This window comes from Pleuronectes platessa, chromosome 10, assembly GCF_947347685.1.
Source record: "Pleuronectes platessa chromosome 10, fPlePla1.1, whole genome shotgun sequence".
Taxonomy (NCBI): Eukaryota; Metazoa; Chordata; class Actinopteri; order Pleuronectiformes; family Pleuronectidae; genus Pleuronectes; species Pleuronectes platessa.
Genome location: NC_070635.1, coordinates 13,737,454 through 13,750,203, shown reverse-complemented (window position 1 = coordinate 13,750,203; position 12,750 = coordinate 13,737,454). Strand labels below are relative to the sequence as shown.

The 12,750-nt window shown below is 37.1% G+C and overlaps 3 protein-coding genes across 4 annotated transcripts; all 3 read right to left on the bottom strand.

The window, feature by feature from the left end:
* Positions 1–2,114: 2,114 nt before the first annotated feature.
* LOC128449150 (serum amyloid P-component) lies at positions 2,115–4,134 on the bottom strand. The gene is made up of 5 exons (XM_053432199.1): positions 4,033–4,134; positions 3,814–3,868; positions 3,433–3,535; positions 3,045–3,342; positions 2,115–2,930 (listed from the first exon to the last, which is right to left on the bottom strand). The coding sequence occupies exons 2-5, from the start codon at positions 3,866–3,868 to the stop codon at positions 2,712–2,714; spliced, it is 675 nt and encodes a 224-aa protein (XP_053288174.1). The 5' UTR covers positions 4,033–4,134; the 3' UTR covers positions 2,115–2,711.
* An 823-nt stretch (positions 4,135–4,957) lies between these two features.
* LOC128449149 (mucosal pentraxin) lies at positions 4,958–7,570 on the bottom strand. The gene is made up of 5 exons (XM_053432198.1): positions 7,467–7,570; positions 7,139–7,193; positions 6,567–6,669; positions 6,164–6,461; positions 4,958–6,048 (listed from the first exon to the last, which is right to left on the bottom strand). Exons 2-5 carry the CDS (start codon positions 7,191–7,193, stop codon positions 5,830–5,832), a joined length of 675 nt encoding a protein of 224 aa, XP_053288173.1. The 5' UTR covers positions 7,467–7,570; the 3' UTR covers positions 4,958–5,829.
* A 512-nt stretch (positions 7,571–8,082) lies between these two features.
* Positions 8,083–10,477, bottom strand: LOC128449148 (female protein). 2 transcript variants are annotated; one of them, XM_053432196.1, is made up of 5 exons: positions 10,372–10,477; positions 10,051–10,105; positions 9,418–9,520; positions 9,015–9,312; positions 8,083–8,899 (listed from the first exon to the last, which is right to left on the bottom strand). In XM_053432196.1, exons 2-5 carry the CDS (start codon positions 10,103–10,105, stop codon positions 8,681–8,683), a joined length of 675 nt encoding a protein of 224 aa, XP_053288171.1. In that variant the 5' UTR covers positions 10,372–10,477; the 3' UTR covers positions 8,083–8,680. The 2 variants fall into 2 exon arrangements, with proteins under 2 accessions (XP_053288171.1, XP_053288172.1); XM_053432197.1 differs by having other exon boundaries at positions 10,349–10,436.
* Positions 10,478–12,750: the final 2,273 nt, after the last annotated feature.

The window sequence follows — 12,750 nt, the reverse complement described above, 5'->3', positions numbered from 1 at the left end:
TAGCACACACACTAAACATGCAGGTAGTGTCACTGAGTAAATATAGTGCCACAAGGTAGCACACAAGGACCAGCTGTGACTTGGATTCAGAGGGGAAAACTTGTGTGCAGGTGTGGAAACACGGCAAGTGTTGGTAGGTGCAAAACAGAAATCAATCAGATAATGGAGCCGATGCAGAGGGGGAAACCGGAGAGGATGTAGCAGCCGTCGCTACAACACACAGTTCGGTGCTACAGGAGATGTACGGAGCTCCTTCTTTTTAGCCCAAAGCAGAACATTTAGTCAGAGACATCCTGTTATCTGGCATCTAACAACATTATCTACACACATAATCTGCAATCTGCAAACCCTTACACCCTCTCACAATGTGATTCTCCCATTACCAAAGACCCGCTGTTAATTTTAGCCTGTTTCCTGCTGTTGGGGTGCAAGTGTGTGTGCGTGTGTGTGTGTGTGTATGTGTGTGTGTGTGTGTGTGTGTGTGTTTGTGTCTGTGCTGATGGCAAATGAGATACCAATATTGCCTTGGGAACAAATTAACACGTATCCATAGGTGGAAAAGCTGTGAAACAAGCTAACTTACCTTCATGATTCCCACTCATGTTTAATTTACACACCTAGACAACCTTGAAACCCATAATAAGATTACGTGTGTCCAGCCGTGAAGGGTCGACTCGATACGAACATAAATAACCAGTTTGAGGAAAAAAGATCAGGTACCGCGGCGAATGAAGAGTTTGTCCAGGATTCATCTGTGAAATACATTTTTAAATATTGAATTGCACCAGGAGAACTGTGATATACACATCTGTACTAATATGGCGGTTAAATAAATCCACTTTCATCTAAGGTAAATATGAAATATTGAGTTATATTATAAGTTATATTATAAATTATAAGATCACATGAAGTTTAGATGCATTCATGTTTAGGTTATAACTCATTTTACAAAGGCTGTATCCAAAAGTGTTGCGGCTATGTCTAATTGTTTGACTGTGTGGGGCCAAGCGAGAGCTGGTTTATTCATCAAGAACATAAAGTCTAACCTTATCAGAATAACACACAGATAATAAACAAACCCGGTGACAATCAACTTAAACCAGGAAGCTTTTTGTGATTTTTATAACCTAATATATGGTGAAAGTTTAGGAAGAAAGTATTTGAGGTGGCTAGAAGCTGGAATTCACACAAATAATAAAAATAAAACCAATTAAGAAATAAACTGTTATGTTAAATTGTTTTGATCAATTGTTTATTTTTTTCTTGCTACAAATACTGCAGTCTGATGCTGAGTTATATGTTCTGAATGATGTATTGTAGATCTATCAACTGCTTATAGATTTCATGTTAAATCTGCAGGAACAGTCTTTACAGTCTATGTAGCGATGTGGCTGTTCCTGCTCTTGAGTATTGTTGCAACGTAGTTCGTTGTTGAGCTGTGGCAGGTATCAAACACAACCAAACTTTACTCATGGGCTTAAAGACAAACTTTGATCCTTCCTCAAACAACTATTAAAGGCAGTCACAAATGAGACCACTGGGAGATGACTGAGATGGAGAATACAGAAGGTGTACAGTAGTCTTACAGAGCACAAACTAATCCTCTTAGGATCCAAACACTGCAGAGCTTTTGAACATGTCTGAATGTGTCATGTTTATGAAGTAATATCCTTGGGAAAGTACACATGGCACGGAGACAATACAGTCTCCTCTCTGTTATTTTATCTACAGCTGGTGTCGGTATCACAAATGTCACTGCAATGGCAAATCATGAATTCACTGGATGAATGACTGTTTACACTAAGGATACCGTTGAGCACAATGGTAATAGAAACTATAGCCATTTTAATTCTATTTAATTTATTCTATTTTCACTTTACAAGACATTGAATGACATTCATCTTTTCCCCTGTATTATAATAATCACCAACCTTATTGTCTGCTTAATCCATTTGCATCAGTGTGGATCCATAGGAGAGACTATGAGTGATTGTGTGCATCTGTCAGCACAGAACAACTCGCATAGACAATCAAAAGTCCATGTAGGAGCAGGTGGGATGTTTTAATAAAGAACAGAAGGAAAGACACTTACACCAAACAGTCTTAGTCACAGATTGAATAAGGGTATTGTTTATTTCAATGTCCAGAAAAATAACACACAAAGATCACAACAGCTCATGCAATTACCAAAACTAGTTTAAAGGTGAATTTATCAATCTTTGGCCAATGGGGAGCAGAGGACCTTCAAAATAAGCGACAGACCTACAGGCTGGATATAGTTACATGTTATGACTAACATGTAAAAAAAAAAACATTACCACCTTTTAATTGTAGTCTGAATCTGTGCCATGAGACTGAAAGATACAGAAAATCGTACATTACAGCTTCCCAAAAGTGTTGCCAGAGTGTTTCAATTCCCACTGGTCATAAACCCTGCCTCCTCCATGTTAACAGATAAGAGTTGGAATATACAATAAAACAACAACTCTTTTTTTAAGGCAGGTAGTTTGACTGCCTGTGGATTTAATGTTTTTGTGCTTAACGACACAGTGAATTTATATCTATTCTAAATTTAGATTTGATCTAAATTTACTGCCTGTAAATTCTACAATACGACTTTTTCTCTAAACGCATTAACATCCCACATAAAAGCAAATAATGTTATGTAAATGTATGTCTTTCTGACGAATTAATGGTCTTGTTTTAAAAGTTCAGTGACATGAATTCAATTTTTGCTCAATCAATACATTGTTTACAATCTGGTAGTCCAGTGCATTCCAGTTGATCACATTCCCTGGAGTGAAGTGGCGATCATCCATGTATTTCTGGATCTGGCAGGAGGAAAGGATGTAGTCCCACATGTGGACGTCCGACATCATGCCAACGAAAGACTGTTTAACGTCAAAACCCCCACCGTGGGAATCCTGCTCCTGAGGTCAGAAATACAGAAACTTAAAGCAAAACACACACAATAAATTATACGATATCACACGGATAATTGGCTGAAGGACCACGAATTATGATTCTCATCGATAAAAATCTACCTGTCCTAAAGTGATCATCATGGTTCCTTTGATGCTGGACCCAGAGCTGATGGACTTCTTAATCGAGGGTATTCCATCAAACCACACCTGCACCAGTCCAGACTTAGAGTCCCATGTGGTACAAATGGAGTGCCACATGTTTGGCTTGTAGTCGAACCCTGCATATTCTACCTTTTTATCCCTAATGTGAGGCGCTATCTTCTTATTTGCTCCATCCCAAAAAATCAAGAAGTCATTGTTGTTGGAGGATGTGGCCAGAGAGAAGAGAGCGTGGTCTCTTTTGAGGTCAGTAAAGGATCTGTGGGCATTTCAAAAGGACATTATCATTCATTATACTTTTTACAATCAGGAGAGATCTTATAAATGCATTTTGTATGTTCAGTTCTACCTGTGACAGAGAGTTACAACACTTAATTCCTGTCTTGCTAGGTTCAGCTTCACGTGAGCAGTGTTGCTTTGCTGTGGAAAAGTGAACATTCGATCCGACAGATCTGAAGAGAGAGACGGAGACATTTTGTTTGTATATATCTGTTTTTTTTGTTTTTTGATTTTTTGAATAGGCACCAGTAGTTTTTCACACTGTGGTCAATCGAACTGGTAAAAGTGAAATGGTAAAAACTCTCCTGTCAATACAGTACACATTTTAAAACCTCATTTATGCATATTAAGATTTTTCCTTTGTCTGTAATGAAAATGTTATCCTGAATATTAAGTAGCAGACATTTTTTTATATTTATGCTCTGTTAAATTAATAATATTCTTTTTTTACCTTCAGTAACTGCAGCACATGCTGTCAGCATCGCCAACACAAGCAGAACGATCATCTAATATAAGACAAAAGACAAAATGTGTAACTTTTAGATTTGGTGCACATCCAATTACTCATAATCCTTTTATTTGCCTTGGATTTTCACAATATAGGTGGCAAATCACATCTATTACGAGTATGTTAAATATAATTTTACAGTTTTAGTTGTGTAGATCCTACCTTGAAGCCAGTCTCAGGATTTAGTGTGATGCAGTGAATAGGGAAGACTCTTCTACTTTCACAGCTTCCCCATTTCTCAGTGCACGTGTGTGTTTGTTTCCTGATCTACTTCTTTTTTTTGTCTTCAGATTCCTGTATTGTAACAACATACAGTGTTTTCTGCTGATTCAACATAATGCTCCTCATGTTGAAATAGTAATTGTTCTCAGTTCATCATCTACATGGTTAACTGCACCTTTATTATTCAATAATTGGCATAAAATTGGTGGTTGAGGATATTACTTATACTGTGTTGTATGTGTAACTGAATCTACAGTACCAACAAAGTCTGAGCACACGCTAAGTGCAGTACAGACTAGATCTTCATCTCCTGGTGGTAAAAAACCATTTGTTTTTCCAGACCTTTGACTTTCCACACACATCTCCCCAAACTTAACACACACATGTGACCTCAGCCATTCCATGTGGTCCTTTGTCTTCTTAGTGACCCGGCCGCCATTTTGAAAAAACACAAACACTCACACACAAACACGCACGCACACAACTGCATATAGTAAGTACACCTTCAGTTAGTTTGTGTATTTTTACTTTGATCATTTCATAATGAATTTTTCTTTAAGACACAGGCCATTATCATTAATGTTGCATAAGTGTTAATTTTGCCAACCTCTGCACTGTCAAGAACTCCATATCCTGCAACTTGTCTTACTATGGATGTAGACATTTTTTTTTAAGTTATTAATTGAATTATTAATCAGACTCCAAATTTGTGGTAAGTAATTTCATGAGACTAAAATCAATAAATTAGCTCTCTTCACACTTCCTTAGAAGGGTGGTGACCCGAGGTACCTTTAATGTCCATTACATTTATTATTTAATATTAATATTTTTATATTAATAATAAAACAAATTCTGATAGCCAAGCTTATTGAGTGCCGAAAGGCACAGGATTTAATGATGCCATGTTTAAAGTAAAAAAATCCCCAACAATATGCATCAACAACATAAAGTCCAACTTTATCAGAAAAACACAAATAATAAACTGTTCATATTATTCATTTTAGGTAGTTATTATCACACTGATGTATGTCCAATTGTTTATTTTTAGTTATTTGATGCTATAAAAACAGGAGTAAATGACATGATTGACAGTTGTGACTAAAGATGGCAGCATTAGTATCAGAGTGATTCTGGCTTCATTTCTGTGGGAGGAAGTGGCGCCTGGTACATCTTTATTTACAGTAGATGGGCAAAATCAAGACTGTCTTTGAATGTGTTCAGCAGGAAGAATTTATTGGTGTGCAGAGGGAAATTCTCAGGAGGAAAATCCAAGGGAGCACCTCTTTTCACACCACTTGTGGTCATTCATTGCTTTTATTTTTCTCCAATCCAATATTGATTACAATGACTGTGAAATTAAAACATATCAGGAGATGATGTTAGAAATGAATTTGATATCTGTCACAGTTACAGTTGAAACCTACTGTAAAGCCAAAGAAATAAGTCGTGTTAGATAAACAGAGAACAGTCTTCACCGAAAGTTGAAGGATCTGGATTTTTCTTCATACTCTAAATAAAAGCCTTTCAGCTAAATTCTCCCTTTTTTAATGCAGGGGGTAGACTGACATTTACTGTTTTTGCCCTAAACGACACAGTAAACTTAGATTTGAATCTGATTTACTGCCTGTAAATTCTACATTTGGATCTTTCCTCTCAACAAATTTACCCTAAAGCACATCAAGTGTAATATTATGTTCTTTTGTCTTTCTGACGTGTTAATGGTCTTGTTTTAAATGTTCAGTGACATGACTTAGATTTTTGCTCAATCAGCACATTGTTTACAATCTGGAAGTCCAGTGCATTCCAGTTGATCACATTCCCTGGAGTGAATTGGGGTTCATCCACATAGTTCTGGATCTCGCAGGAGGAAAGGATGAAGTCCCACATGTGGACGTCCGATATCATGCCAACGAAAGACTGTTTACTGTCAAATCCCCCACCGTGGGAATCCTGCTCCTGAGGTCAGAAATACAGAAACTTAAAGCCAAGACACACACAATAAATTGTACGATATCACACGGATAATTTGATGTAGGGCCCGAAATTTTGATTCTCATCAATAAAGATGTACCTGTCCTAAAATAATCATCATGGGTCCTTGGATGCTGGAACCAGAGCTGGTGGATCTCCTAATCGAGGGTATTCCATCAAACCACATCTGCACCAGTCCAGACTCAGAGCCCCACGTGGTACAAATGGAGTGCCACATGTTCGGCCTGTAGTCGAACCTTCCATATTCTACCTTTTTATCAATGATGAAAGAATCCATCTCCTTATTTGTTTCATCCCAAAAAATCAGGAAGCCATTGCTGTTGGAGGATGTGGCCAGAGAGAAGAGGGCGTGGTCTCTTTTGAGGTCAGTAAAGGATCTGTGGGCATTTCAAAACGACATTATCATTCATTATACTTTTCACAATCAGGTGAGTTCAACAGTGGGTTGTTATACTATATGCATTGTGTATGTTCTGTTCTACCTGTGACAGAGAGTAACTTCACTTAAATCCTGTTGTGTTATGTTCAGCTTCACACGAGCAGTGTTGGTTTGCTCTGGGAAAAGGAACATCCGACCCGACATATCTGAAGAGAGAGACAGAGAAAAGTGTTCAATGTTCTTGGGGTTTTGTTTTATCATTTTTGCTCAATTGTAACATAAATCTAAAATGTAAGATGTAAAATACGAATCTTACCACATCATTATCAAAATAAGAATTTCTGCACTATTTTGTAATAAGTGAGTCAGTTTGTGTAAAGAGTGGAATCAATTCTTGTTGGAATGTGGAATAAGCAACAATAGTTTGTCAAACTTTGGTCAAGGAATAACTCATTTACTCAGAATGAATGGGTTAGTTCAATCGAAACAAAAGTGGAACGGTACTTTGAATACATTCTCCCTCTTTAAAACTCTCCTGTCAATACAATACAAATTTTAAACCCTCATGTATGTAAATTAAGATATTTCCTTGCCTATAATGAAAATGTATGCAAAATAAAAGGCAGAAAGAAATCTATGTTTATGTTTGGATTCACTCTGTTGTGTTTCTTTTACCTTCAATACTTTCAGCACATCCTGTCAGCATCACCAACCCAAGCAGGAGGATCATCTTATTTAAAGACAAAAGTGTTGTGTTAAAAGACAAAAGTGTTGTGTTAAGTAAAAACATGAGGACTCAAAACTGCAGAACAAAAAGGTGTGGTTTCCAAAAAGTGGACTCAATGGCTAAACTGAAAACTCAAAGAAAGAAAGTGCAGAATGGAGACGGGTGATGTGAGTAGGCATGAAGCCGACCAACCGACAGAGAAAGGGAAGCAAAAAATATCATATCTATTACAAGTCTGTTAAATATTATTTTACAGTTTTACTGTGTAGATCCTACCTTGAAGCCAGTCTCAGGATTTAGTGTGATGCAGTGAATAGGGAAGACTCTTCTACTTTCACAACTTCCCCATTTCTCAGTGCACGTGTGTGTTTGTTTCCTGATCTACTTCTTTATTTTTTTGTCTTCAGATTCCTGTATTGTAACAACATACAGTGTTTTCTGCTGATTCAACATAATCCTCCTCATGTTGAAATAGTAATTGTTCTCAGTTCATCATTTACATGCTTAACTGCACCTGTTATATTCAATAATTGGCATAAAATTGGTGGTTGAGGATTACACTTATACTGTGTTTTTTGTGTTACATTATCTACAGTACCAACAATGTTTGAGCACACACTAAGTGCAGTACAGACCATATCTTCATGTCCTGGTGTTAAACATTTTTTTTTTTCCGGGCCTTTGACTTTCCCAAAATATCATTAGAATAGAGATACAGAGATACTATGATAATAAAAAAATACGGAAGAGAGAGAAAAATGAAATACACATTTCTGGATACACACCAACATTTAATGGGTGTTACAACCCCGCCCAGGAGAAAACCCAGTCACACCATGATACATGAGTCCCCCCTTTCCCAGCTCCCAAGAAGAACCAGCAACAAACAATGTACAGACTGTTCAGGTTTATTAACTCTTCTGCTTCAGGGTGGGCTAACAGCAAAACAATAAACGAAAACAACCCTAAGGCGAACGACCTTAACTTCCCTACTCAAATTAAAGAAACAAAAAGACATGGGACTGACCTAACTCCTCAACAAGAATGGAGCAACATTACCACCTTTTAATTGTAGTCTGAATCTGTGCATAGAGACTGAAAGATACAGAAAATCAGATTTGGGAAAAACCATAGCCTGTTTAAAAAGTTGGACGACATGACAGCTTCCAAAAAGTGATGCCTGAGTGTTTCAATTCCCACTGGTCAAAAACCCTGCATCCTTCATGTTAACAGATAGAAGTTGGAATAAAAAAAAATAAAAAAAATGTAGTTTGACTGCCTGTGGCTTTAATGTTTGTGTGCTTAACAACACAGTCAATTTGGATTTAATCTAAAAATGAATGAATTCAGATTTAATCTTAATTTACTGCCTGTAAATTCTACAATTCGACTTTTTCCAAACGCATTTACATCCAACATGAAAGCAAAGCAAGTGTAATATTATGTAAATGTTTGTCTTTCTAACATATTAATGGTCTTGTTTTAAAACTTCAGTGACATGACATAGATTTTTGCTCAATCAGCACATTGTTTACAATCTGGAAGTCCAGTGCATTCCAGTTGATCACATTCCCTGGAGTGAATTGGCGTTCATCCACATAGTTCTGGATCTCGCAGGAGGAAAGGATGTAGTCCCACATGTGGACGTCCGACATCATGCCAACGAAAGACTGTTTACTGTCAAATCCCCCACCGTGGGAATCCTGCTCCTGAGGTCAGAAATACAAAAACTTAAAGCAGAGACACACAAAATACACCACACGATATCACACGAGTAATTTTCTGAAGGACCACGAATTATGATTCTCATCAATAAAGATGTACCTGTCCTAAAATAATCATCATGGTTCCTTGGATGCTGGACCTAGAGCTGATGGACTTCTTAATCGAGGGTATTCCATCAAACCACATCTGCACCAGTCCAGACTTAGAGTCCCACGTGGTACAAATGGAGTGCCACATGTTCGGCTTGTAGTCGAACGCTCCATATTCTACCTTTGTGTCCCTGATGTGAGGCTCTATCTCCTTATTTGTTTCATCCCAAAAAATCAGGAAGTCATTGTTGTTGGAGGATGTGGCCAGAGAGAAGAGGGCGTGGTCTCTTTTGAGGTCAGTAAAGGATCTGTGGGCATTTCAAAACGACATTATCATTCATTATACTTTTCACAATCAGGTGAGTTCAACAGTGGGTTGTTATACTATATGCATTGTGTATGTTCTGTTCTACCTGTGACAGAGAGTAACTTCACTTAAAACCTGTTCTGCTATGTTCAGCTTCACACGAGCAGTGTTGGTTTGCTCTGGGAAAGTGAACATCCGACCCGACATATCTGAAGAGAGAGACAGAGAACATTTTTTAGTTAACTTGGGGTTTTGTTTTATCATTTTTGGTCAAATTGTAACATAAATCTAAAATGTAAAGCACTGACATAAAAAATGTGAAGCTATGAGGAAGAAATATCTTCTTAAGATGTAAAATACATATCTTACCACATCATTATCAAAATAAGAATTTCTGCACTATTTTGTAATAAGTGAGTCAGTTTGTGCAAAGAGTGGAATCAATTATTGTTGGAAAGTGGAATAAGCACCAATAGTTTCTCAAACTTTGGTCAAGGAATCACATATTTACTCAGAATGAATGGGTTATTTCAATTGAAACAAAAGTGAAACGGTACTTTGAATACATTCTCCCTCTTTAAAACTCTCCCGTCAATACTGTACACATTTTGAACCATCATGTATGTAAATCAAGATCCTTTCCTTACCTGTAATGACAATTAATGTAAAATAAAAGGCAGAAAGAAATCTATATTCATGATTTTTACTTTTTGGATTCAATCTGTTGTGTTTATTTTACCTTCGATACTTTCAGCACATCCTGTCAGCATCACCAACCCTAGCAGAAGGATCATCTTATATAAAGACAAAAGTGTTGTGTTAAGTGAAAGCAGGAGGACTTAAAACTGCAGAACAAAAAGGTGTGGTAACCAAAAAGTGGACTCAATGGCTAAACTGACATCTGTAGGAAAACTCAAAGAAAGAAAGTGCAGCACAGAGGTGGGTTACGTGAGTCGGCATGAAGACGACAAACCGACAAAGACAAAGGGAAGCTAAAAATATCACATCTATTACAAGTCCCTTAAATATAATTTTACAGTTTTGCTCGTGTAGATCCTACCTTGAAGCCAGTCTCGGGATTTAGTATGATGCAGTGAACAGGGAAGACTCTTCTGCTTTCACAGCTTCCCCATTTCTCAGTGCCGAATCGACATAATCCTCCTCATGTTGAAATAGTCATTGTTCTCAGTTCATCATTTACATGGTTAACTGCACCTTTATTAATCAATAATTGGCATAACATTGGTGGTTGAGGATTACACTTACACTGTGTTTTTTGTGTAACATAATCTACAGTACCAACAATGTCTGAGCACACACTAAGTGCAGTACAGAACATATCTTCATGTCCTGGTGTTAACAAAATTGTTTTTTCCAGGCCTTTGACTTTCCAAAAATATCATTAGAATAGAGATACAGAGATACTTTGATAAAAAATCCGAAAGAAAGAGATAAATGAAATACAAATTTCTGGATACACACCAACATTTATTGGGTGTTACAACCCCACCCAGGAGAAAACCCAGTCACACCATGATACATGAGTCCCTCCTGTCCCAGCTCCCAAGAACAACCAGCAACAAACAATTTACAGACTGTTCAGGTTTATTAACTCTTCTGCTTCAGGGTGGGCTAACAGCAAAACAGTAAACGAAAACAACCCTAAGGCAAACAACCTCAACTTCTCTACTCAAATTAAAGAAACAAAAAGGACATCGGACTGACCTAACTACTTAACAGAAGCCGCAGAAAACATGGCTTAAACAAAAATGCTACTTAAACGCTATAATGCTAATTATAGCGTGTCCACACATGTTTGATCCAGACGGGGTTTATTTTTTGATCAAAGTTTCTCAATCAAATTACAGCTGCATCTGTTGGGATTCGCAGAACACAGCGCCGGACACAGGACATATCAGATTTAACATGAAGTAGATAAAGAACAGAAAAAAAAAGGAATGTTCACAATCCAAACAGCATGGCTCCCTGAAGATCAAGGTCATCAGGTCGTTTTCAGCAGAGGTTTGGGCCCAGACAGAGACTTATGATGGTCTCTGTGGAGATCTGTAAAGGACCTTCAGGCATTGAAGAGAAATTATAACGCATGCTACCCTTTCACATAGAAGTCCTTTCTCTACTCAGTCCTAGTCACATGGTCTGTGCGGAGAGAGAGAAATCTTAGATCAAACGCTTATGTAAATCCTGTTATTAATGAATTAATCATACAGTGGCTGCAAAAATTAAATAATTAGTCGAGATAAAAGACATAGGCATTACAAAAATATATTTTTGGGAAGATCATTTTACATCTTAGTTTTGGAGCATAATTGCACCTTTGTTCTGTGAAAATCATTGCACTGACAATTTTACGGAGAGTCCCTGCAGAATTTTAAGAGAGGTCAAATGTGAAATATTGATTGTGGGAATATGAACAGCTACTGGTCATGTTAGCACTGCTCCGTATCAGCCATCATTCTTGATTTATAAAAATAAATAAAAGACTCAGGAGCTGTAAGGAAGTTCACTAAAAACCTGTCAATCACAAGTCTTTTGATAGACTTTTTGAATCACACTTAGTTTTACGATTTGGTTTGTTTGTTTGTTGTTGTTTTACATTAAGTACATCATTTCATTCGGCAAATAATCTTGAAAAAGAAATGAGCGCCGGTTAAAGCTCTGTCAAATCATTGAAACGTATATCCTAAAAACATTTATTTTATTGAATACAATAAAAACAACATATTCCCTGAATGTGGCTTATTTTTGTTTTTATCAAGATCCATGAAAAAACTGCCTATCTAACAATGTTAATGACAGTGAGAACAGATCGTTTTCTTGGGTCATGCTCCACCCCTCCACAAAATGACATGGAAATCGGCAGAGTGCTTTTGGTGTAATCCTGTAATAAACAAACAAACAAACCAAACAGGAGAAAACAAGACAGGAGTAAAAACATGAACTTCTTGATGGAAGTAATCAGGTTTCATATTGAAATATCATGAACAGCAATATGATTGGTAAGTAAAATGACAATTTATTCCTTAAATAAACAAATTTTAAGTTGTTTTATAAATGAATGCACAGTTCAAAGTCCAACCTGTTCTCCTCCTTCTTCTTTTGACATCATTTCTGACCCTGAACCTCTTCCTACACAAACAGCTACAACTTCAAAGACTTGTCACGTTTGTTTTTATCTATTGTAAATATCCAGTATCTCTCCATACTAACCTAATACTAAACCTAGTTTGTTTATTCGTCAGTCCTTATAGTTTATTGGTATCTGGTTTATTACGTGTAGCTTCTTGTGTTGACTTTTTCTCCTTCCTTAGCGTGTGTATACGTGTCTGTGTGACTTTCCTTTTAAATTGAGTAATGTTTATAGGTTGGTCCTCGGTGATAATGTGTCACTAACGACTACCAGTTACCTGAATTCTATGTT

What these genes read in the sequence shown, in the direction of transcription:
- LOC128449149 (XM_053432198.1), bottom strand. Translation starts at nt 7,193, where the DNA reads ATGATCCTCCTGCTTGGGTTGGTGATGCTGACAGGATGTGCTGAAAGT. An exon ending in ATGTGCTGAAAGTATTGAAG is followed by an intron (nt 6,670 to 7,138) that starts GTAAAAGAAACA and finishes CTCTCTCTTCAG; the next exon opens with ATATGTCGGGTCGGATGTTC. An exon ending in TGATGATTATTTTAGGACAG is followed by an intron (nt 6,049 to 6,163) that starts GTACATCTTTAT and finishes TTCTGACCTCAG; the next exon opens with GAGCAGGATTCCCACGGTGG.
- LOC128449148 (XM_053432196.1), bottom strand. Translation starts at nt 10,105, where the DNA reads ATGATCCTTCTGCTAGGGTTGGTGATGCTGACAGGATGTGCTGAAAGT. An exon ending in ATGTGCTGAAAGTATCGAAG is followed by an intron (nt 9,521 to 10,050) that starts GTAAAATAAACA and finishes CTCTCTCTTCAG; the next exon opens with ATATGTCGGGTCGGATGTTC. An exon ending in GAAGTTACTCTCTGTCACAG is followed by an intron (nt 9,313 to 9,417) that starts GTAGAACAGAAC and finishes AAATGCCCACAG; the next exon opens with ATCCTTTACTGACCTCAAAA.
- LOC128449150 (XM_053432199.1), bottom strand. Translation starts at nt 3,868, where the DNA reads ATGATCGTTCTGCTTGTGTTGGCGATGCTGACAGCATGTGCTGCAGTT. An exon ending in ATGTGCTGCAGTTACTGAAG is followed by an intron (nt 3,536 to 3,813) that starts GTAAAAAAAGAA and finishes CTCTCTCTTCAG; the next exon opens with ATCTGTCGGATCGAATGTTC. An exon ending in TGATGATCACTTTAGGACAG is followed by an intron (nt 2,931 to 3,044) that starts GTAGATTTTTAT and finishes TTCTGACCTCAG; the next exon opens with GAGCAGGATTCCCACGGTGG.